The sequence below is a fragment of the Pelophylax lessonae genome (genome assembly GCF_965119305.1).
Source record: "Pelophylax lessonae genome assembly, chromosome: 1".
In the NCBI taxonomy this organism is placed as follows: domain Eukaryota; kingdom Metazoa; phylum Chordata; class Amphibia; order Anura; family Ranidae; genus Pelophylax; species Pelophylax lessonae.
The window spans coordinates 671939313-671965855 of NC_138768.1; the positions used below are offsets into that span (position 1 = coordinate 671939313).

Here is a 26543-nt window from a genome sequence, read left to right on the forward strand (position 1 = left end):
CGCATCTACTAGGAGTCTGACTGTGTGAAGCCTTATTGGCAATAGGCAGCTAGGCCTAGAGTCCCAGAGTCTTCAAATATTCCTTGAGATATATTGTTGACAATAATTACTGTCCCATTTGAGTAATCCAAACCATATTCTGTGTCCATTAAGTATCTGTCTTTCACTCCCAGTGACGGTGAGTACTGCCACAAATAGGTACAGGTAGACACGTTTCACACATGGTCAAAGGAGACCCTGAACCTGTGTGTACATTGTATGCAGTCCCTGTCTAGTGCTCCTAATCAAATCTTTAGCTAACCTCCCTGATTATTCCACAGGGCAACATGGGCACCTTCAGTACTTATTATTTAGGTGTATGACCTGCATCATTAGATAAGAAGTCATGCCAAACTCAAGACCTGCAGGATGTGCACAATACATTTCCCTGACAGCTATCAGCTTCAGGTACCTTTAGGAAGTTATGCTAAAGCAGACTTAGGCTCTTATATTTTTTTTACCCAAAAGGGGAAGCTCCGCTTGTCTTCCACCTCCTCCTCCCCCACTTCCGCTGCCACATTTGACACCTTTTGGGAAGAGGGGCGAGCGGGTACCTGTTTTTGACAGGTACCTCCTCCCACTTCTAGCTCAGTTCGCCACATAAAAGGTGGAGCTTTTGAAAAATTATATTATTACTATATTTTGTTAGAAATGTATGTGCAGTAAAGTTACTGAAAGGTCCACTTTAATGTTCTATGTTTTTGTTCATGCCAGGTTAACTATAAGTATAAATCCAGAAACAAAATGGTATTTTCTTACCGTGGTCATTTTTGTAATCACTTCCTAGATTGAGTGCACAAGTGAAGTTAAACAACATAGAAACATGAGTTGGAGCTGCAGTTGCACCCAGAAACACATCTGCTTTCAGGGGATTAAATAGAACTCAGATTAGCATAAACTGAGAGGCTTGTCGGACTTTACAGCTGTTGTTTCATGGATCGCATTAGTAGATCACTGATTGATTTTCCCTGTTGCCTGCTTTTCTTTTTTCGAAAATGTATTTTTATTGCAAAATTGAGATACATGGGTACAAAATATAGCCTTCGGGCATTCCCCGGCTAATACATAAAACATTGAACTACTAATAACACCTCCTATTATAGAACCCCCCAAAAAAGGGGGAAAGAAACAACACACCTTCCATACACCTCACTCACTGTCATTCTCTTATAAAATTCCTGTTCCCTCTCAACCATCAGGATAATGTATCGGAAGAATATTACCTTGCGTTTAGAATCCTACCTGAGCAAATGTAATGTGAGTCCCTGCAAAATAATAAATTTGTTCATATCATAAACAAAACCCTATCAGGGGGGAATGAATTCAGTCTGTGGACTCCTGATCATCTGTTGTACACTTCGAAGCCGTCCACAAGTGCCAGACCTTCCGAAATTTCCTAGGGCAACCCCCAGGACATATAAGTAGTTTTGTATAGGGGTACAACCTTATTGATTAAACGCTTCCAGAAGGGCAGATTAGGGGCTATGTCTGATTTGCACTTGAGCACTATCGCCTTCCAGGCATAAAATAATAAGAGATCCAAGAGAGTACGCATCGCCCTAATAACAGCCAGAAAGTCAACTAACCCCAGGAGGCAAATGCCAACTTTTACAGGGACCTCTATAGTAGTTAGGGTAGACATAAACGGGATCACTTCCCGCCAGTAGCTACTAATCTGAGGGCAAATCCAGCAGGGTCACTAGAGCATCTCCAACAGGATCCTGTTGCCTGATTTTCAAAGTATACCTCAAACCCTTGGTGCTGTAATATTATAAGCCAGGGTAGTGATGCCATCCAGATTTATAAATAGTATTTATTATCCATGCTGTTCAAAAAATCTATTAAGCCCAGTAAAAAAAAAAAATTATCATGTTGTTTCACAAGGGAGAACACCTATGTTTTGTATGTTCTAATGGATACTTTGAATGTCCATACAAAGAAAGGAAAGCCCCAGAGTAAATCAACGCTATATTAATTAAAGTTAAAGTTAATTATTTAGCCATCCTGACTTGTACTTTCAAACTTGACAGGAAGAGAGAACTTTAACCTGTTATTTTTTACCTGTATCTTCCTGTAATGAATACATTATTCTACAACCGTGTACTATAAAACAACAAATTTATTTTTTTAGCAGACAAAATTATCAGATGAGATGAGAAGCATAGATGTAGGTTTGGCAGATGCATTTATCAGTTTTTGCTATTTTGTGGATATAAACAAACACATTAACAGTAACCTGGGAAAAAGGAAAGTTGTACATTCTGTCAACGGAGCAATAGATCATACCTTAAAAAGATGACTTGAACAGATCTACAGTATATGGGATGTCATTTGTCAATGACAATGCTGAAGGAATGAGCCAAATACATTTTCCACCTAATTTGTCAAGTCATAATACTGTAATGAGATAGATCTGAGTCATGATGTCAGTCTTAGCTCTGGCACAGCAGGATGCAATTGTCTTTGGTTTTTTTGCGCCATTTAACACACTTTTTACCAGATCATGCAGACAGATATTTCTTTTTCTATTTGATTAGAGAGGGGTTAGAACTGTTCTTAGGCTTTTATTTGCTGTGTGTGTACCTTCTGGGAATATTTCCTTCAGGTACACAGTAGTACAAAACTTTTTGTTATAGTACAATACAATTGGTTAGGCTAGGTTCACATATCTGTGCATTCCTGAGAGAAATGCGCGGCACTTTAGCAGGCGCATGGGGGTGCCATTAATTCCTTTTATAAATGGCGATTAAAAAAAGGGTCGGGGACTTTTTTTCTGTGTAGGGCAGTCCTTTTCAAGAAATGGGCTGCCCTACACAGCCACATAGGTCTGAACCAAGCTTTAGTCGATATGTCTTCCATCCAGGTACCACTTCTGGAGTTTGGTAAACTAAATAAATATTTAAAATTATTTAATAATATGAGTTTATTTTATAATTTCAGCAGTTTTTTGCTTTATAATTTGGGTGCTGGATTTTGGGCATAGAGTATTTGGAGGATTCTGTTCTGGCATTTTTAAATATTATTTTGATGTTATTATCAGCATGATAGTGCAGTTTTCATGGTAATAATAATTTTACCCTTGCAGATGATAAGTAAAAGCTCAAGCTGGGCATACATTATATATATATTGGCTCCCACTGCTGTCAATCAAAATCAGTGAGCCAATGAGGAGAGAGAGGAGGTGGGGTTGGGCCATGGCTCCATGTCTAAATGGACACACGGAGCTGCGACTTGGCTTGGGAGCCCCCATAGCAAGCTGCTTGCTGTGGGGGCAGGAGGTAGAGGCCAGGGGGGCCAAAGAGGAAGCCAAGAAGAGGAGGATCGGGGCTGCTATGTGCAATACCACTGTACAGAGCAGGTAAGTACAGTATAACATATTTGTTATGTTTAGGCTCCAAAAAAATGAGACTTTACAATCACTTTAAGAATTAGGTTAATAGTTGGGACCAGGGTGAGTTTTAGGGGATAACCGTTACTTTAACTATAGGTTTAGGAGTTAACTGAAATTGAGGAACAAGAATGGGGGACTAGTAAATGTTTTAGGGGTTAGTATAAGTTTTAGTTTAGTTTTAGGCCCCTTTCACACAGGCGGGCCGTTCAGATCCGCCTGTCCGTTTTTTTTGGCGGATCTGAACGGTCCCCCCATGCATTCCTATGGGGCATCGGATGTCAGCGGAGACATGTCCGCTGACACCCGATCCGATCCGTCAAATCTGGACGGATGGAAACCCTATTTTCCATCCGTCCAGCGGATCGGATCGGATGAGAACGGACCGATGGTCCGTTCCCATCCGATTCCCCCATAGAGATCTATGGGGCTGTGACAGCTGTGTCTCCGCACACAGTGCGGACAACAGCTGTCATTCTCCTGCTCAGCGGGGGATCGGTGGATCGATCCCCCGCTGAGAAAAGCGGAGTCTGTTTGACAAACACACTGTGTGAAAGGAGCCTAAGTGACAGTAATTTGTTTGTATTAAACTTTAGGATTGGAACATTTTCTTTTTGCAATAACGAGCCAAATTTTAGCTTCCTACTTTTTTATTGACAAAATATAATGCACTGGTAGTATGTGTCCCTAATAAAGATAAAATGCTGTAGACTCACAAACCTGGCCAAACATGATCTAGAAATACTCTTCGAGCACAACGATGCATATAAACATTCTTTTATCACCCAAACCAGTAGATTTCAGAGCAGGTCAGTGTTCATGGGCATCTCGGCTGATCTGGACGGGGGAAAATTAATTGCGCAGTATTGATTTTTTGGTTAATTCAAGGCAGTCAGTGCCTGGGGTGTCTGCCTAGAGCAGGGATCTCCAAACTACGGCCCTCCAGCTGTTGTGGAACTACACATCCCATGAGGCATTGTAAAACTCTGACATTCACAGACATGACTAGGCATGATGGGAATTGTAGTTCCTGAACAACTGGAGGGCCATAGTTTGGAGACCCCTGGCCCAGGACCAGAGTATAAACACATATGTTCAAGCAATATAACCATTCATGTTAATTCTTTAGATATTTAAACTATTATTGTATAATTATAAGACTAAATTAAACCCAACTCTGTAGAGCCTTACATGTTACCAGTATGTCATTTTCATTCTAGGAAATCCAATGAGCAGCTAATTTGTGCTAATGAGACCCATTTGAGAGTCAGGCTGTGTGGTTACTCCCGAGGTATAAAAAGCGTTTTTCATTAAGCAACTTTTTCTCCATTAATACTGCGTTCTGCTGTCAGAGAGTTAAAAAAAAAAATCACACTGGGCCCAATGATTTGTGCAGCACATGTGTTCAAACATAATATTGAAATCGTCCAAAATGTCTTCATTATGGTTTCCAACATTTATAAAAACATATTAAAATAGGTAAAAACATAGAAAAAATTATTTTGCAGGTGTTTTGTAACTTGAGATTTGGCTTGTTGATATGTTTTCTTTTGTGAAATAGAAGAACCATTCCGCTTGAGCACTCATCAGGATTCAATACTACAAAACAAAACAAAATACATAATATATTTAGATCTATTTTCAGTAAACACTCAGTACATGTTTTAAAGAGCGCAATAAAGGGACCTTGTCGCAAATATTACAAATGCTTAATCGCAGAATTTTTATTTTCCATGATTTCGTTTTTATTAACCTGCAATGTGCTTTTTTCAGAAAGTGTAATTTCCCTAACATAGTGTTCTCCCTCTTTGCATGTCATAAGCCCCTTCTCTTCTGGAAATGTCTAATTACTGTCTGTGCTGATGCAGCTACTCTGTCCCTTCTCTCACCTCTCTATACAACTGAAAATCTAATACTTACCTTTCAGTAATTTTACTTTCCTGGTGCCTATCCATGGCAGCATATTCATGCATATGCATATGCTGCCATGAAGGCACAAGGAAAATGGAAAATTGAATACTTATCTTTCTGTAATTTTTCTTTCCTGGTGCCTACCTTAAACTATGTAGTTCAAGGCCCTGCCTAATTGAAAACAATTGAAAGCTGTTTTGGTTGACCTTGTATTATATGGTTTTTGGTAAATCTAAGGCTCCATTCACAGTTGTATGACTCCAAAGTTTCGCCTTTTTTGGAGTGCAACTTTAATGCAACTATGACGCAACTTTAAGAGCCGGTCCACACTAGCGCGACTTGTCAGGCGACTTGTCAGCCTGACAAGTCGCGCTCCCTCGCGGTCCACTGACCGCTACAGGACCCGTTCTAATAGGAGCGACACAAGTCGCTCCGACTTAGAAAAAGGGTCCTGTACTACTTCGGGGCGACCTCCGAGCGACTTGTATAGACTTCCATTATGTGAAGTCCATGCAAGTCACTCCGAAGTCGTGGTGCATGGTAATGCACAAGTCGCCCCCAAAGTAGTACAGAGTCGTGTCGCCCCAGTGTGAACCGACTCTTAATGGGTGCAACTTAGATAAGACTTTGAATGGTGATAATGGACAGCTGTTGCAGTGTATTACTTTCAGGTAGAACTTCATGCAACTTTTGAGAGTTAACATGGAAGTATATGGCTCTCAAGTTGCATGAAAGTCAGACCAAAGTAGTGCATGAACTACTTTGAAGTTGCTGCAACTTTAAGTCGCACATATATGAATGATCATCATTGGAAAACATGGGGAATGACTTGCCACGCGACTTTGATTTCCAAAGTTGCATTACAAGTCGCGTAAGTGTGAATGGAGCCTTAAGCACTGAAACAAGGTGTTTTATCTTATCATAGTTTAGGAACCTTAAGAAACAAATAAACCAAATTAACCTCACACAAGCCTGTAAATGAGGGAGGTGGAGATAGATTTACAGTATATTGCTACTTTAGCTTCCGTTTAATAAAGGCATGTATATTTCCTGTAGTAAAGAGTGGTCACTCAAGAATGTACAACTGATTAAAGTTTTAATAAGGATTTTTTTTTAACAGGGACCAATAATATCTTGGGAGCAAAGAATGATTTAAACTGTACTTAGAACATTATTAAAAACTAAACAAAAAATGATGTGTGACAAATACAACAAATAAAAGTGTGATCTCTAAGTTGGTGATCAATTTGAATACCAGAATACCCAATGGCTAAATATTTTAGGTTGCTTAAGATACTTTTAGCTAGCCTTTTAAAAAAAATAGGTGGTCACGTTTGTTAAAAAAAAAAAAAAAAAATTGGTAGTCCACCATAACTCCTAACTGACCCTCTTTTGAGATCAAATCTCCCTGTGCCTCATACAGCCTTATTTGTCCCTCCATTTGGTCTGATGTGTACATTTTCATACAAAATTTACTATTTAACTACCAAAATTGTTATGCAACACTAAATATTTTCTAACATCTATATTACTACTTTTGTTAGTGTTAAAAGCCAATATATATGTGAAAAACCCAACCCACTGGTTTAGGCATTTTCTACATATTAGATCCAGGGGTCAAGTCCTGGGAAAAAAGTGTGGGAACTCACCCAAGATCCCCCCCACACCTTAAAAATAAAAAAAAGTGTGTGAGAGTGTATATAATACAGATTCCTTTTTTAACAAATAAAGTGCAAAATTGACTTCAGTACAACCAGTCTACCGATAGATGGATTGAAATTTGTCCAGTTCCTCCTGATCTGGCCTAATTTCAATCAAGAAATAGAGATGGAGGGATAGAGAAGGAAAGAGAGATGGAGAGATAGAGAAGGAAAGAGAGATGGAGGGATGGAGAGAGAGGAAGAAAGAGGGACGGAGAGAGAGAGAGGGATGGAGGGAGAGGGAGAGAGAGGGATGGAGAGAGAGGGATTGAAGGAGAGGGAGAGAGAGGGATGGAGGGAGAGGGAGAGAGAGGGATGGAGGGAGAAAGAGAGAGAGCGAGAGAGAGAAAGAAAGAGGGATGGAGGGAGAGAGAGAGAGAGAGAAAGAAAGAGAGAGATAAAGAAAGAGGGATGGAGGGAAAGAGAGAGAGAGAAAGAAAGAGGGATGGAGGGAGAGAGAAAGAAAGAGGGATGGAGGGAGAGAGAAAGAAAGAGGGATGGAGAGAAAGAAAGAAAGAGGGACGGAGAGAGAACAAGAGAAAAAGAAAGGAAGAGGGATGGAGGGAGAGAGAAATAAATAGGGATGGAGGGAGAGAGAAAGAAAAAGGGATGGGAAGAAAGAAAGAAAAAAAGAAAGAGGGAGGAAGAGAGAAATAAAGAGGGATGGAGAGAGAAAAAGGGATGGAGGGAAAGATAAAATAAGAGGGATGGAGAGAGAGAGAAAGAACGAGGGATGGAGAGAGAGAGAAAGAACGAGGGATGGAGAGAGAGAGAGAACGAGGGGTGGTGAGAGAGAGAGAGAAAGAGGGATGGAGAGAGAGAGAGAGAGAGAGAGAAAGAGGGACGGAGAGAGAGAGAAAGAGGGACAGAGAGAGAGAGAGAAAGAAAGAAAGAAATAAAGAAAGAGAGAAAGAAAGAAAGAAGGAAAGAGTGATGGAGGGAGAGAGAAAGAAAGAGGGATGGAGGGAGAGAGAGAGAGAGAGAGAGAGAAAGAGGGATGGAGAGAGAGAGAGAGAGAGAGAAAGAAAGAGGGATGGAGAGAGAAAGAACGAGGGATAGAGGGAGAGAGAGAAACAAAGAGGGATAGAGGGTGAGAGAGAAAGAAAGAGATAGGGGGAGGGAGAAAGGAAGAGGGAGAGAGAGAGAAAGAACTAGGGATGGAGAGGGAGGGAGAGAGAGAGAGATAAAGAAGAAAGAGCGATGGAGGGAGAGAGAAAGAAAGAGGGATGGAGGGAGAGAGAGAAAGAAAGAGGGATGGAGAGAGAGAGAGAGAAAGAAAGAGGGATGGAGAGATAGAGAGAAATGAAAGCGGGATGGAGAGAGAGGGAGAAAGAAAGGGGGATAGACAGAGAGAGAGAAAAAAAGGGGGATAGAGAGAGAAAGAAATAGAGAAAGGTAGAGGGATGGAGAGATAGAGAGAGAGAGAAAGAGAGAAAGAAAAAAGAAAGAGGGTTGGAGGGAGAGAGAAAGGGGGAAAAAAGAGGGATGGAGGGAGAGAGTGAGGGAGAGAGCGAGAAAGAAAGAGGGATGGAGGGAGAAGGAGGGATGGAGAGAGAGAGAGAAATAAAGAGGGATAGAGGGAGATAGAGAAACTAAGAGGGATAGAGGGTGAGAGAGAAATAAAAAGGGATGTAGGGAGAGACAGAGAGAAAGAAAGAAAGAAAGAGGGATAGAGGTAGAGAGAAAGAGAAAAAGAAAGAGGGAGAGAGAGGGGGAAGGATGGAGAGAGAGAGAAAGAAAGAGGGATGGAGAGATAGATAGAAAGAAAGAGGGCTGTCGCTTGGAGAAGGAGCTGCCTGAGCCTGAGTGCTGTTAGCTCAGCTGAGCCTACCTGCCTGCTTGCCAGTACCACGTGGAAGGATCATCTCAATTTTCTCTGAAGTGCTGCTGTGCTATGCTGGAGTCTGGACCTTAACTCCAGGAGGACAGGTCACCAACACCCACCAGGTTTGTCTCTCTGTGTGTGCTGTGTTCTAGATCTGAACTTCAACCATAGATCAAGCTCAGGGCCGCTAGAACAGTTGGAGTTCAGTTTTTTTTCTTCTGTTATTTTATAAACTCTTTCATAATATCTCTTCTTATCCTCCTCTTATTTCATGCTTGCAATGCATACCTCAGTCTCAACATTAGAGTGTAAAATAGGTGTAAGGTTGATGATCTCTTACAAAAGCCAATCCTGCCATTCTGAATATAAGCACAGTGGGCAGGATAGATTTTTTTTTGTTCTTGCGTTATTTATTTTATGACAAAGATTGGCTCTGCAAAAAAGGAAGGAGACCTACAAATGAACAGGCTCTCTCTCCCCATGTGTGTGCTATCTGCATATTCACATAACGGTGGGAACATTCTGAGACTTACCCTTAGCTGTATGGAGTTCTGTGCTACTATATTTGAATGCTGCCCTGAAGGTTATTAATCCCTATTTAAATGTATGCTGCTAGCCTGCTACATTGTAGTCTTGCTGAGGAAGTTGTTGACCCTTTCTATGCAATGCTAAGCCTACTGGTCTTAGCTTAAAGTGGTAGTAAACCTCAAAAAATCTTCTCCCTGTGCTAGTATGCATCGCATATATTATTATTATCACATTATTTTTATTATCACTTTATTTTTGCGTGGCTGTTTTGAATGTATTCTGTGTTAATTATCTCACAGCAGAGCAGTCGCTGCTTATATCACCAATTAGTTGTGGTTTTAATAATGATGTTTTCCAAGCGCAGTATCAAATTTTGGATTATTATATATATGTGTGTGTGCATCTTCCCCTTGTGTGCTCCTAAAACTGCAGTGCAGAATTTCTTCCAGTCATTGATTTATACTATAACTAGGTATCTGAGACTGTGGGAACTGCTGGCAAAGTTTGTTGATTGAGGTGCTGGGTGCTGAGTCTTCTATAATTGCTGTTGTGTTTAGTCTGTTAGGCCCTGACTGTTCACATGTAGCAATTTGGGATTGTGGGCAGAATATCCCTGTGATTCCGCCCACCGCCACACCCAGAATACAATCCAAATCGCACGGCAATGCTGGCAAAATGCAGCACGTGTGTTTGTGTTCTATTCATTTTTAGTGACACCCAAATGTGGTGTGGTTTTGCTGTGATTGAGTGATATATCACACAAGGATCCAAAACCACACCATGTTTTGGTGCCACTAAAAATGAATGGAACACAAACACACGTGCTGCGTTTTGCCAGCATTATAGTGTAATTTGGAACTGCAGGCAGATTCCCGGGGGTACTGCCAGCCCGTAATCCCAAATCACTAAATGTGAACAGGGCCTTAATGACATTGACTAAGGCTGGGCTGAGTCTTCCATTGCTGTTGTGATACTGTTGTGTTTCCCAGGTGCACCTCATTCTAAGTATCTTCTCTTTTTCTCTATGTATGGACTCTGAGGTGTCTGCAAAGTACCACTTCTCCTGTCCTGTATGCCTGTTTAACAAAAAATCAGTGTGTGCTTTGCTGCTTCCTTCCACAAGATGGCGTCCTTTGCATCTGCCCAGTAAAGATCCCAAATTGCTACATAGAGCGCCACAAGTCACTTCCTCCCTGTCATGTCACTCATTCTCAGAAGCTCAGAAGTTGTGAGGTACAGTATGTTTTGTATGTATGAACAATGCACAGTGCCGCTTCTCTTGTCTGATATGCCAGGTTAACAAAAAAAAATCAGTGAGTGCTTCCTTCCACAAGATGGTCCCCTTTGCACCTGCCCAGTAAGATTGGCTAATAAAGTGCACCACCCTGTGGGCAGTCCAATGACTGAGGGCACTGTACACTTTGTTCTGGTGAGGGGGGGAACACAATAGCACAGCTGGGGAGATCGCTGTACTAACACAGCGAGTTTTAGTACAGTGATCTGTCAGTTTTTTTCTTTCAGCCAGTACCCAGCTTTAGGCTGAACAATAGCAAATCTAACTGGGCAATGTTCATAAGAATTGGAAGAAGGCAAAACAGAACTCAGGCTCAATTTTCAAGAGGATCTGAGAAAATAGAATTAAGAATGTGATTGCTTACTATAAGCAACACATAGTTTTTTCCTTTTTCCAGCTTTTTTTAATTTGGCGCAATTTGTTATTTTAAAAAGACTTTTACTTAGTAGCTACTGCTTAACCCCCCCCCCCCCGAACAAAAATGTATCTATGGCCCTGGTTGGGCCATAACACACCTTCTCCTTCCTCACCCCAATCAGTTTGCAGAGCAGATCCATGCCACAACACCACAGGAAGCCCATGGAAAGTAATGGACAGTGCACTGTGCACCCATTGGCTGTGAGGCAATAGAAGGTGGCAGTGCAGCCCCCTCCTGTTACCACTTAAGCTAATAGGTAGCTGACTCCCAGCCCAGCCAGCTTACTATGTGAGCGGGCCAGGATAAAACCTTAGCGAGCTCAAAGTTCAGAGTTTAGGAGCAACTAGAATGCAAATCCTGCATGCGGTGCAGACCTTATGGTAGCCGACTTATGCAGAAATTGGCTGACCCCCGGCCCAGTCCGCCCCTGCCAGTCCTGCAGGAAGCTGCTGCTAATGGGAATGGCGTTCCTGCTGTGGAAAAGGTACAGAAATGCAGTTCCCATGCATTCCTGCAGGACTCAAGCCCTGATTAGATCTTTATTGTTCATATCCATTGTCCACCAGGCTGTGGCAGGAATGTGTCTTTTGCTGTGTGCTAAAAGATGTAGGAGCGTATGGTCCACCCATTGCAACAGTAAAAATGCAGCTCTTGCTGCAGCATTCATCTCCACTCTTGTCATGTTACCTGCAGATTTACCTGTTTTAATATCAGTCCTCCTATTTATTTATTACAGCCATTTATTTAGCTATGTCAATACTGCATACTGTACATTGAGATCAGTCCCTGTCTTTGAGGATCCTACAATCTAAAGTCACTATCTGACATACATACATGCACACACATTAGAATGGGCTAATTCTCGTTAGCATGTATGTATAGTATAGGGACAGAGATAAGATTTCCTCTTTTTCAAGTTTGAATAAATAATATTGAAGCACCTTCCTGAATTTCAAACTGACACAATTGTGGGTTTAGAGCAGAGGTCCGTGGACATGCCCTATCTAGTGGGTATAAATACTGAAAATACAATATCAGCATTATGCAGCATGGTCCATTTCAATACTGTTAGGTAATCTATACTATTGATCAAGACAGCAATACCAACTATTTATTTAATCAATATAAGACAGCGCCTCCAGCCTTCCAACTTACTTAGCATAAAATGTATTAGCAAAAAATAACACACAGTGACTTGAATGAGTTTTTTTTTTTAAGCCTTTGTAGACATTTTTAGCACACAAAATTTTTTTAGTGTTAGTATGGACTACGGAACGATAAAACAAATGTCAATTTAGTTACCGTCAAGTCACTAACAATTATTAGGAGAACTTAGGAGAAATACGATTCCCTATTTTTCATTCAGTAGGTATAGTCACCACTGTAAAGGGAATTTGTACATCCTGTCTATTATTGTATTAAATTTTGAATGTATTGCACACTGCACTCATTGTGCACACGGCAAGAATAATGATTTAATTACATGTTTGCATTCTTTCGAGTCTTGATTAGAATTAGCCTGCCTTTGTTACGCCCCTTGTTACCATAAAAGTACAATTGTAATATTAATGTGATACCTACGTAATTATGCGTAAAAAAACCTGTGTCAAATAAAACAGAACAGTTATTTTGGAAAGATGCAGAGTGTATCTTTTTGTGTCTGTTCCCTACTGCAGTAGTTATTATTGATTTGGAACCACTAATCAATATGAGGATAGGAGTTGCCTATCTATAAATCCTCACCCGGAGATAGGGGCTGCTGCCAATCAGCAGCTACAACTGTTACAGTGTATAGAGGCCTGTTGAAGGAGCTAGATGCTTAGAGCATGTAGCCCTGCCCTCTCATGTGGTCCTCTAGTGACGTAATTTCCAGTGTGCGTTCCACGCTGGTTAGCATGGCTTCCCGGGGCTCCTCCAGGCTCCTGAGTGGGCCATCTTCATCTCCTAGCAGCTGGAACATCCCACAGCGGTCCTGCAGGTCAGATCAGGGAGGAACCTACACTTACAAACTCTGCACCAGATCAGTCTGTGTATCTTCTACCTCTTGTGTGTGTTTTTTTTATCCATTGATATTAAAGTTTTTACCAGGTTACTGTACTTAGCTGGCTCTCTTACCTTTTTCTCATTGTTACAGTGTGCAGCCTGCTGGTGCGGGCTTTAGAAAGAGCTGCCGCTGAGACATAAGAGCTGCAGTGCACCCCCTCCACCCCCTCCCTCTCTCATAGAAATACTGCAAGGCCGGGGGGGCTGTGCGCACCGCCGGGAGGGAGCGTTGTCACCTGTACACACAGTTGGGCTTCTGTGTGTGGAAGTGACAGCAGTAAACGGCGGGTAATGGGCTATGACTGGAGGTGGCAGAACGGCTTTTCGGACAGAAAAAGGCCCTGCTTATCATGATTTAGCTCTTAATATGGTATGATGCACTGTGAATAAATAAAGTGGACAGTGTTTGAGCACTATACAGTTTTATTTTTCTTTCCTGGGGGTCTCCCTTCTGTTTTATTTTGAAATTGATCACAGTCAATCAGAATAGCGGAAACAAAATCAGTTCAGTCTAATCTGACTTCTCTCTGGATTTTCCATTTGTAGCAAAGTTACAGAGAACTTTCACTCACTAGCAGCTCTGTAGACTAGGACAATAATAGTTGCTGATATTATAATGAGCATACAATGTGAGAGGTTGGTGGGGACTAAGGACCACTAAAGGAGGTTGGGTGGCCCTATGGAAGCTGGGAGGCACTGTGGAAGCTGGGAGGCACAATTTAGAGAATCTGCAGCTATCCAGAGGCCAGGGAGAAAGGAGGCCAGAGACCAGCAGTGGTCCACTACCCAATGTTTGTGAACCACTGCCTTAGACTATGCTGATTTATAACAAGCTGTGATCAAGCATTCATAAAAAAAATTTAATAGCCACCGCCTACATGTGCTATAGTTCCTCTGTCTCTGTTGTCCCCTCCTTCAGCTGTCTCTGTCATCACTCCCCGCAGTGCCACTCTCCCCAGTCTTTGTGTGCCCATCAGCTGTTGGATTTCCCCTCACCTTCCCTAGCCCTTACTGGCAATGAGACCAGTGTCCTGGCACCATATCAGTATTATTGCTTGCTTTTCTATTCAGGATTTTGAGTGGTGAGATGTTGGCAAACACGCTTCTTATGTTTATTGATGTCCTTCAATTTGTGAAATAGCACTAGTATTATAGCATATTTAGCATAGTTTCATGTTCAGTTTAGACCATGGACATTTCTCCAGAGAAGCACAATTGCTATACATACTGTCACCAAAGGGCTTATCAACCCCTGGTAAAGCTAAGTTTAAAAAAAAAAGCATATTTATTTACACATAAATTACACATAGTGATATTTACTCTTTCGCAAAAAAAAAAACACAAATTTGAAATGTACAAATATTTGTTATGTATTACCTCTATTAAGTGTTATGCTTTAAATTTAGAAGGAATTTTGTAAGTTATGTTGTTTCTGTAAACTAATGATGAATTTAGTTTATTTTTATCTAAAAAATAGTTTTGATGAACATTTGTGCAACTATCACACAACACAATAAATCAGTAGCACCAGAGGAGAATGTTTGCAGGAGTTTTAGTCTGAGTTCACATATGCAGTGGCAGTTTCCTCCTGTCTTGCGAATTGGGTGCGGGAAAACCCGCATTCAATTCACATAAGTGTGAACCCAGCCTTACTCTGAAAATTGTAATTTAAAATTGATAAAAAAGTGAAAATTTGCAAAAATAGTCTGGCCACCTGAGGTTTAAAATGTAGATCAAGGTCTGGCAGCAGAAGGGTTAAAAATATCCCTCTCCTAGTTCTAATACAGATGGCCTTTTTCCACCTTATAGTTTTCATTCTCATACTAACGAATCTATATTTCTGTAATGTTGTCTTGGATGAGCACAGAGATTGTTCCAACACATAAATCAGATGCTTTTATTAGTAAATTGATTATACTGAAAATAACCGAGCTTCATCTGGCTGCAGATCTCCTTGGAAGATACTCGATGCTTTAAATCTCTGTAAGGGAATTGTCTATTGTGGAATGTCTACCCGCCTACTTATGATATAGTGCTGATGGTGCTGGCTTTAATGTTGATGTAATAAGATACAGTATATATTATTTGTATTTTAGCTTTTCTGAATAATGGTAAAAAATATACCCTACACATTGCAAGTACTAGAGACGCCATGTTCTTATTGGCATTTCTGTCTGGTCCAGAGACAGCAGCACAATGCTAATGGAAAGATGCTATACAGGATGCAATTGACTCTGCACCAGCCTGTGCTCCAGCAATCTTTATAAAATAATTGCTTAGCAACAGGGGTGCGCTCTAGATGGAAGGATTGATTCTGTCCTTAATGAATCCCATGGAGGAGGCAGGAGGTTTGAAAATTGTCTGGAAATATAATGAGGGTGCCAGCCTCTCTCGTTGCCGTTTTCACAGTCACATATCAAGGTCCTGTATGATATCTGAATTTTTTTAAGGTGATATAAAAATTGTTGCATTTAATTTGTTGCATTTAATTTTTACTGAAACAAATAATAGCCAAAATAGTAGACTGAGATGTCAGGTCATAAATAGGACTCCTCCCAGGTATTAGAAAAAATCAGGCTCACCTTCACTGGTATTCTTGTTTCTATGGCAGCCTACTGTGACTGCTCCACCCACCTGATTGGGAAAGGAAACACACAGAGAAGATCAAAAGCCCCAACATCACCTCTTCAGTGTCTGAACATAACCTACAGTATCTCACAAAAGTGAGTACACCCCTCACATTTTTGTAAATATTTTTTTATATCTTTTCATTTGACAACACTGAAGAAATTACACTTTGCTACAATGTAAAGTAGTGAGTGCACAGCTTGTATAACAGTGTACATTTGCTGTCCCCTCAAAATAACTCAACACAGCCATTAATGAATAAACCCCTGGCAACAAAAGTGAGTACACCCCTCAGTGGAAATGTCCAAATTGGACCCAAAGTGTAAATATTTTGTGTTGCCCCTATTATTTCTAGCACCGCCTTGACCCTCTTGGGCATGGAGTTCACCAGAGCTTCGCAGGTTGCCACTGGAGTCCTCTTCCACTCATCCATGATGACATCATGGAGCTGGTGAATGTTAGGAACCTTGCGCTCCTCCACATTCCGTTTGAGGATGCTTACAGATGCTCAATAGTGTTTAGGTTTGGAGACATGCTTGGCCAGTCCATCACGTTTACTCTCAGCTTCTTTAGCAAACCAGTGGTCGTCTTGGAGGTGTGTTTGGGGTCGTTATTATGTTGGAATACTGCCCTGTGGCCCAGTCTCCAAAGGGAGGGGAGCATGCTCTGCTTTAGTATGTCATAGTACATGTTGGCATTCATGGGTCCCTCAATGAACTGTAGCTCCCAAGTTCTGGCAACACTTATGCAGCACCAAACCATGAAACTCCCACCACCATGCTTGACTGTAGGCAAGACACACTTGTCTTTGTACTCCTCATGTGGTTGCTGCCACACGCACTCTATGCCATCTGAACCAAATAAGTTTATCTTTGTCTCATCAGACCTCAGGACATGGTTCCAGTAATCCATGTCCTTAGACTGCTTGTCTTCAGCAAACTGTTTGCAGGCTTTCTTGTGCATCATCTTTAGAAGAGGCTTCCTTCTGGAACGACAGTCATGCAGACCAATTTGAATCAGTTTGCAGCGTATGGTCTGAGCACTGACAGGCTGAATCCTCACCCCTTCAACCTCTGCAGCAATGCTGGCAGCACTCATACTTCTATTTCCCAAAGACAACCTCTGGATATGACGCTAAGCGCGTGCATTCAATTTCTTTGGTCGACCATGGCGAGGCCGGTTCTGAGTGGAACCTGTCCTGTTTAAACCACTGTATGATCTTGGCCATTGTGCTGCAGCTCAGTTTCAGGGTCTTGGCAATCTTCCTAAAGTCTAGGCCATCTTTATGTAGAGCAACAATTCTTTTTTTTCAGCTCTTCAGTGAGTTCTTTGGCATGAGTTGCCATGTTGAACTTCCAGTAACCAGTATGAGAGAGTGAGAGCGATAACACCAAATTTAACACACCTTCTCCTCATTCACACCTGAGACCTTGTAATACTAATGAGTCACATGACACCGGGGAGGGAAAATGGCTAATTGGGCCCATTTGGACTTTTTTTACTTAGGGGTGTACTCACTTTTGTTGACAGCGGTTTAGACATGAATGGCTGTGTGTTGAGTTATTTTTACATTGTAGCAAAGTGTCATTTTTTCAGTGTTGTCACATGAAAGATATAATAAAATATTTACAAAAATGTGAGGAGTGTACTCAGTTTTGTGAGATACTTTACTTATGATACTGAGCTGGATACTGGCTCTCGTGGAGGAGTCAAGGAAACAAGATTACCAGTAAACCTAGCCATAGACACAAACATTTCTTTGACCATATATAATCAAATAGATTCATGCGTTTAGTTACACAGCGTGGATGGAGCAATCTCCCCTGTATTTGGACATCCACAGCACCTGATTGAATGCAGTCACTGTTCGGCCAACAATATTCCACAGGGCTCCTTTAATTTTTCAGTCAAATTTAGTTGAGCCAATTAGTGATGACAGGGCCTCCTCCATGACAACCGAGACCTAGCTATAAGTCCTTCAGGGTAGGTCCACAGCTGATTTTTGTACTTTGTGCCCAAAGGACATGTTCAGGTTGATTAACAGATCCAACAGTTCTTGTCTAGTGAACAAGCAGGTCAGGCTGTAACCTCATACATCTGAAAAAAAACTTTCTCCTGCAAATCACAAGCAGGGTTCTGAAAAAAGTAAAATAAATAAATACTTCTCAGTCTTTTAAATTTGAAGATACTTTAGGCTTAACAAGGTGGCATACACTGAAATGTCCTTCAGAGTTGTAAGATACAGAACTCTAATTAAGAGCTTATACTTTATTTTTTTTATTTAATGTTATGATTACCAGAATAAAAACCACTATTTTTAATATTTTTTAAGATGGTTGGCATCTTGACAGGTTCAGCAGGAACCTTGGGCAAGCCAAATGTACCCAAGATAGCCTAGCCTGCCAAATTTTACATGCGATTATCACTAGCAGCTAGTATAGCCGCTAACAATCACTGTGCTCTCCCAGTGGGGACAGCTCCCCTAACCCAACCAGCCCCCCCCCCCCCTCTGCTGGAAGAATACAGTTGCTCGTGGGAGGGATTCCCCTGTCAACACTGTCTGTTGACTTTGTGTGTGTGTGTATATATATATTAGGGAAAGCCGATATATTGGGAGCCGATATGCACTTTCCCTGATATATCGAAATCTACCCCTGAGGTTACCGATATTGCAGATATCCCGGGCAACCAGCCTGCACGCCTGCCAAAGAGAAGACCCAATCAAAGCCGCATTTGGCTCTGATTGGGTCTCCATGTAAAAACCTGGAAGCCAAATTCAAAAGAATTACAGCATTCAAAACAGCCAAACTTGGTGTTTTGAATGCTTTTAAGTGCAGAGGAGGGGTTTGGATTCTTTTAGACCCCCAGATCCCTCCACACGAGTACCTGTCAAAGAAAAAAAAAACAAAAAAACGATATTGGTCGATCACTTTATATATATATATATATATATATATATATATATATATATATTTATTTTCGTACATCACGGGACACAGAGCCATAAATCATAGCATATGAGTTATATAGCCACCTTTAGGTGAAGGACACTGGCAACCAATAAGAATTGATTCCTCCCTATATAACCCTTCCCACACAGGAAGTACCTTAGTTTTTTGCCAGTGTCTAAAGGTGATGGTCACTGTTGAGAGTGTCTCCTCATTTTTCTTATTTTTTCTTCAAATGAAGACAGAAGATATGCTGTTTACCCTGATCAAAGATCATGGAATCTAAGGGAGTTAGCTATCAGATCCATCCTAAACAGTCAATGGACTAAAAAGGTGGTACCTGAGCCTCGGGAAGCAGATACAAAGTTTTTCCTGTAATGCTGTCCTTTTTTTTTCCAGGGGAAAGCGCGAACGCAGTCCCCCACTACCACAAATTATGCAGTCTAGTTTCCCGCATTTGGGGAAATCGCAGGGGTCAGCAGACCCGGAGTGCAATGGATGAGCCTCGCCCTGGGAGAACCACCTTCATGATCATGGTATCTCCCCTGCCAGGTAAGTATAATGCTGTCCTTTTTAGGCGCTGGACCCTGAGATCCAGACCCTTGGAATACCAAATCCCAAAGGCGCTCCATGGAGGGTGCTCTACAGGTCCAAGGCTGTGGCCCTTCTAAAATAAGGGGACCCAGTCCTTGAAGGTCGCCAAGACAAAGCTCACCGTGATGGGTGAAGATTGGATTCTGTTTCAAACAGAATCCTTTGGCTGGACTGGTGAGTCCAATTTAAAATATTTACTTATTCAGCAAACCTTGAAGGTAAAAATTGCTGGTATAATTGCAAAATTGTAAATATTTTATGCAATGTTCCTTTTAATAAGTTAACAGAGACCATGTGCCATATGTATCCCTCCATGGGACTATGGATGTTATGCTTGCAAGTTACATCTTGTTGAGGCAGTTGTAGGATTGTTGCAAAGCTTGATTTAAATCATTATTTATTTGCCTATTGTTATCACATTGTGTTTTACGCAGTAGCATGCACGTGAACACCGTGTACCATGCCACACATGCGCGATACAGCATAAATGGGCGCGCATTCTGCAAGGAACTGTTTGACACACTAGCCTCTGTCACAGGCTGAAGGTGACACAGAGCAGTAGTAGCTGGGTTGCGTGAGTCACTGTGGGTGTATGTTACTGGCACAGGGTCCTGTATCTTGGGGTAATCAGTGCTGTGTGCATTAGGCTGTAAGCTTGGCAAAAGCCTTGAGTACACCTAAAGATAGTACCTAAAGTTTGTCTTGCTTTAAAGCAATGTCTGCCCGAAAAAAGGCAGAGGGGGCACAGTTGGAAAAGGCACTGTGATGCCACTGTCAGGCCTTGAAGGTCCTAGTTGTGTTTCCACTGTGTCTACTCCTCCCCGAAGAGCCAGAGGCATCTTGCCAAACTGAGCCATGACGTTTGTTAGGCATAGCATTTACTCCTAGTACTTCTGCCACAACCTACATCACTAAGGACGATTTGGCTATTGCATTGGCCAGCCTTGAGGGTGGGATTGCTGGTATCATTGCAGCATCTTAAAGGAGAAAAAGTGATAGATCTCCCTCACCTGAGCCACCCCCTGAATCAGTTCAGGATTGGGCAGATGATGTGGAAGAAGTAGCTGATGGTGACCTTATGGAAGTTCAAGCTGAGGTTTCCACTTCTGGGGAGTCCGGGTCAGAGGAGTCTCTATCTACCTCTCAGGCTCAGAGATTGTTTATTCAGTCTCTTACTAAAATGGTCTGGCCTGGATACAAATTTCCTCCCCTAGAGACAGCTGAAGTCTCTTCTTCCTCTCTAGGCTCATTGCATCCTACTCATAGCCCTCAGAAGTTTCCCATACATCCGCTCCTGGAGCAAGAAAGTGAGTGAGTACTGTGAACTGTCCCTGGGGGGTCTGCCTAGTCAGTGGGGACCGCTCCGGAGAAGGTCAGAAGGATCCAGGAGCTAGCTAGCTGATGGAGAAATAGAGTAAAAGGGGGTGCCAGAGTTTAACCCTGAAGAGTAAAGGGGATGCCAGCGGTTGGGCTCTGAAGTGTACAGTGTTACAATGTTGAGAGTTGCAGCAGTATTTACAAGAGGCTATCTCAGTCAGGAAGGACTGGAGGAAGCAGTGTCAAGGACTTTTGAGCTAACCAGAGAGAGTCAGAAGTCAGCTTTCATTACAGTACAGCAAGTCAGTGATTTCAAGTGCCAGCAAGCATTGGTCGGCATTCAGCCTGCGTCAAGACATAGCTGAAAGGCATTTTTCTTCAAAGTGTCCCGATTTGTACCTAGTTGAGCCAGAGGAGTATCCCACTCATTCCCTTCTCCCATCCCCATATAAAATAAGTAAAACAAACCAAAGATGCCGGACTGTTCATTGTCTCAGAGCTCACACTTGGGTAATCAGCTTAAATGTGCTGTTGGTGTTAACGGTAACCATGGCAGACCCACATCAGGCCCAATGCCTGGAAATCCTGCTACATATCATATGGAGGAAAAGTTTACTAAGAAATTAAATACTCCCTTTACATCTCTGATCAATGCTGGCGCTGCAACCACGCGACTGGAACCTTGATACAGATTTTCTGGGAATGTCCAGCCTTCAGCCCTTCTGGTTGAAAGTGCGCAAAAGAATAGTTCAGATCACCACCCACGACCTAGAATTCAAACCTGAATTATACCTCATACACTACCCTCCAACTCCGGTGAGATCTCATGCGAAATCTCTAAAATGTTGATCAATGCGGCCAGAATGTGCATCCTGGTATTAAGGGGCACAACCCAACCCCCTTACTTAAAGCATGGTTCAAACGTGTAAATAAAATCGCTGAGATGGAACAATTAATAGCAACAGCTAAAGATACCACATCCAAATCTATCTCCACATGGGCCACTTGGATCCATTTCCAATCAACAGATGATTTCTGTTCTGCAATGTGTCCACCTTAGTGATTTAATTTCCTTACCATCCTTGCTCTCAGACTTTAAATTCATAATGAGGTAATCAGACATTATGTCAGGAAACCTTACAATTCTGATGACTGAATACACAAAAAGGAAAGGAGGGAAGGAAGGAAAAAAAAAAAAAGGGAAAGAAAATGTTTTTTTTCTCTCTCCCTCTATTCCCCCTCTTTAGCATCTCACCCCCTCTTTTATGTTCCTTTGCCTTACCTTTCCTCTCTCACCCCTCTATTCACCTACCCCTTCTACTTTTACCAATTTACCAATCCCTTGCACCTTTGCAACAATACATCGCTACAAACAAACAAACAATCTCACCTGCTGTAGTCCCCTTCATATATGGGACAAAATAGACGTGCCTTCGTTAGTACGCCCTCCTATGTCATTGTCCCACATCAACAATTTCGGAGCTTATTCTATATACTCTTTTATCTCCTTAAGTTTTGAGATGCAACTTTTGGATACATTTTTGCATTCCACCTGCTCAATAATTTACACCCGCATTTTTATATACTATACAATCTTACATGTTCTATATAATGTGCTTGTTTATAACGGGTTTTCAGGCATTGTTATCCTTTCTCATTCCTATCGTTTTTTCTTAATACGTTTGTACTCCCTGAAATCTAAAATTGGAACGTCCTTACACCCCGAGATTTTTCAATCAATCTGCCAACGCTGGGGGGTCCCAGACGTAGATCTGTGGGCATCCAGCTTCAACAACAAGTTAAAAATAGATTTGTGTCCAGGACCATGGATCCACTCGCAGTTGGAGTGGATGCTTTGGTTACTCCTTGGGAGGAGTATTCCCTGATTTATGCCTTTCCTCCGGTGCAGCTGATACTGCGTCTGTTGCACAGAATCCAGCTAGAAGGGAAACCAGTAATTCTGGTAGCTCTGGCATGGCTGAGGAGGGTTTGGTTTGCACAAATCCAGAGGTTAACAGTGAGGAAGCCTAGGGCTCTTCCACTTTGTCTGGACCTACTCTCTCAAGGTCCGATATTCCACCTTGCTGTACAGTCTCTAAATTTGACGGCTTGGCTATTGAAGCTATAATCTTGAAGGAGCGGGGTGTATCTGGCACTGCAGTTTATCTGGCACTGCAGTTCATACACTGATAAATGCTAGGAAACCAGTCTCTAGAAACATTTATTACAGAGTCTGGAAATCCTACATTGCCTGGTGTGAAGCCAGGAAATGGCATTCCCGCAAATATATTTTCGGGAGAATTCTAGCTTTCCTTCAAGCAGAAGTAGATATGAAGTTAGCCTTGAGCACTATCAAGGGGCAGAATCCAGCCTTATCCTTTTTCTTCCAGGAACCGATCGCTTCCCTTTCGTTGGTTCAGACCTTCGTCTGGGAAATGTTACGTTTGCTTCTGCCTGTGAAGCCACCATTGTGTCCTTAGGACTTGATTTGGTATTGGCAGTTTTGCAAAACAGCCTTTTGAGGCTCTGGGGCAAGTTCCCCTGGTTCTTTTGACCAGAAAAGTGGTCTTTTAGGTTGCAATAACTTCAGCTAGAAGGGTATCGGAACTAGCAGCTCTTTCTTGTAAAGAGCCATTCTTGATATTTCATCAAGATAGAGTACTTCTACGTCCACACCCAGATTTTTTTGCCCAAGGTGGTGTCCACCTTTCATTGAATCAGGACATTATACTACCTTCCTTTTTTCCAGATCCTCACTCAGAGGAGGAAAATTATTACATTCTCTTGATGTAATGCATGCACTTAAGTTTTACTTAGATAAATCAGTTCGGATCCGTAAGGTGGAGAGCTTGTTTGTGCTGCCAGAAGGGCCCAGAAAGGAGATGGTAGCATCTAAGTCTACGATTTCTTATTGGATTTGCTAGGTTATTACCCATGCGTTTGGTTTAGTAGGGAAGGTTCCACCTTTTCCTGTAAAGGCACATTCTACCAGAGGAGTAGGTGCCTCTTGGGCACTTCACCATTCAGCTTCTATGGCTCAGATTTGCAAGGCCACGACCTGTGCATATGTTCACTCGTTTCTATCGAGTGGATCTTGGGACCCAGGAAGAATATGCATTTGGCTGCAGTGTTCTGCAGGCAGCGGTGTAATCCTTTTTGGGGTCAGATGGCGGTATTTTTTGGTGTCCCCCTCCAAGCATTGCTTTGGGACATCCCATACGTTATGATTTATGGCTCTGTGCCCCGCGATGTACGAAAAGAAAGATGGATTTTTTAATACAGACTTACCTGTAAAATCCATTTCTTGAATTACATCATGGGACACAGAGGTCCCTCCCCTCATTTATGGGGTCTTTATTGCTTGCTACAGAACTGAGTTACTTCCTGTGTGGGAGTGGTTATATAGGGGGGCATCAATTCGGATTGGTTGCCAGTGTCCTTCACCTAAAGGTGGGTATATAACCCATACGTTATGATTTATGGCTCTGTGTCCCAGTATGTACTTCAAGAAATGGATTTTACAGGTAAGTCTGTATTAAAAAAAACATCTATTTGCCATGAAATGGGTGTAAGGGGAAATTATGTGTTAAAGTGAGTATTCTGGCTAATCAACTTCAGTCTTTTCGAATCCTTAAATCATTCTTAGAAGCTTTGCTAGAGAAAGAAATTCAACTCCAACATATGTATTTCTTCTGCTTTGTAACAATGCTATACAGTGTTTCCCCAAAAATAAGACCGGGTCTTATAATAAATTTGGCTACAAAAAACACACTAGGGCTTATTTTCAGGGGATCTCTTATTTAATTACGGTATGTACAAGGACAATCCTAAAGTGGTTGTAACCCTAAAAAAAATAAAAATATCCTGATCCTTTAAAGCATGATAGACAGCAGAGGGCTGTATCATTTGCCCCTCTCTATGTTTTTTTTTTTTGTATAATCAATTTTTATTGAAAATAAAAGTGCAATAACAATCGACAAAAATACAAGAACAAAAGTATACAGGATGGATGGGCGGAGTACTGGCACAAGCATATAGAAAAAAGGACACAACATAACATCGAGGCGACTCACCTCAAACCCCAGCTCACATCAGAGGAGCTGCTGAGTGGGATCGAAGACCCTCGGCCGGGGTCCGGCCGCTAAGTAACCAAAAACTGACGGGGCCGGGGCCCTCCCAGGTCTGGGCATTCGGCCCCAGTTGGCCCAACCCCAAACCCCGGAGGGGGCAGGGGAAGAGAGAGCCCCGGACCACCAAACCAATCTACACACTATGGCCCACCACTCCAGCATCGAGGATCCCCATCCAGAGCATCAGAGAAGGGGGGGGAGGAAGCTTCGCCAGCCAGAAACAAAGAAAAAGAAAGAGAGAGAAGAAAAAAGGAAGGAGAGAAAAGAAAGAAAAAAAAAAAAGGGGGAAGGGGGGGGGAAGAGGGAGGGGAGAAAGGGAACAGGGAGGTCCGCGCCTGGCGCCCACAACTCACACCACCGACAAGGTGAGAAATGTAGCTAGGTAGTAGGAACCTCCGAGGCCTGTTGGACTCGTCGGCGGAACTCAGGATCAGCCAGCGCTAAGAGGGCCACGTCCAGACTGGAGGACACAGGAAAAGAATTCGAGGCGTAAAAACGCCACTGGGACCAGGCAGCATCAAATTGTTCCTTAGCACCCCTACAAGTCGCCAGCCACTCCTCAGCCTCCATAATCTCCTTCACCTTACGAAGCCAGTCTGCTTCACTAGGGACCCTGGAGGTCTTCCAATGGATCGGGATAAGGCGTTTAGCCGCATTGAGCAAATGTGGAAGAGCGCTTCGTTTGTATTTCGGAATGGGCACCAGAGGGGCATGCAGGAGAAAAAGACCCGGGGAGTCCGGCAGGTCCACACCGGTGCCAGCCCGAATGTGTTGCCGAACCATATCCCAGAACGGGCGGAGCAAGGGGCACGACCACCAGACGTGGAGGAGCGTCCCCCTCTGCCCACAGCCCCTCCAGCAGCCATCCGAAACCCCGGGGCAAAACCTGGCCAGAGTGGCTGGGACCCTATACCACCTAGTAAGCAGTTTGTAGTTATTCTCTTGCGTTTTTGAGTCTACCGAGCTAGAATGGGTCATGCGGTACATTCTATGGAGTTGTTCGGGGGAGAACTCCAGATCCAAGTCCCTCTCCCATGCCCGGATGAAGTAAGGCTTTGAGGGGGGCCTGGCCGACTCCAACAACTTATACAGAAAGGAAATTAGATGCGGCTGGGGGTCACGGGCCGCCCATAGACGCTCAAAGCCAGTAAGCTCGGTCCTGATCTGCGCCCGCTGACAAAGCGAGGCCACGAAATGGGACAGCTGTCGGTGCCTCCAAAAATCAAATGGAAAGCTCCCATAGCGATCACGTAGTGTCCCCAGGGGGACCAACTGCCCATCCGATCAGAAACGAGCCAAGCTGACCTCACCGTCGCTGGCCCAGGAGCCCAGAAACGATAGCCGCTCACCCGGGGAGAACCAAGGAAATCCCCCCACCGGAGCCAGCGGAGAAGTGGAAGGGGCCAGAGCCAAGGCCCCATTCAACCTATCCCACACCCGAAGTGAGTGGGTCGTCAGGGGGGATGCCCAATGCGACAATCCCCTGTCCTCCGCTGGCACCCACGGGGCGTATGCCAAGTTTCTGCCGGCCACCGTTTTCTCTAAGGAGACCCACAGTTTAGTGGAGGTCTGAAACCGCCAATCCAACAGGCGTTGGAGAGCCACAGCTCTATAAGGCCGAGGCCCCCCTCTCTTTTGGTCCTCTGCAACAAAGCAACAGCTATCCGAGGTCTCTTGCCCCCCCAAACAAAGTTAATAAACAAGCTCTTCAATTCGGCGAAGAAGCGCCGGGGAAGCGGCACAGGGAGCATCTGCAGGAGAAATAACACTCTAGGGAGAA

The 26543-nt window shown here is 42.9% G+C and overlaps 1 protein-coding gene across 2 annotated transcripts in view; it reads right to left on the reverse strand.

Moving 5' to 3' along the window:
- Positions 1–4833: 4833 nt before the first annotated feature.
- TMEM154 (transmembrane protein 154) overlaps positions 4834–26543 on the reverse strand; it is an 83810-nt gene continuing 62100 nt past the window's right edge. For both annotated transcript variants that reach the window (XM_082244073.1, XM_082244072.1), the window contains one exon: positions 4834–5026. In XM_082244073.1, coding sequence (XP_082100199.1) covers positions 5014–5026 — 13 coding nt within the window. In that variant the 3' untranslated portion in view covers positions 4834–5013. The remainder of the gene's footprint in view (positions 5027–26543) is intronic.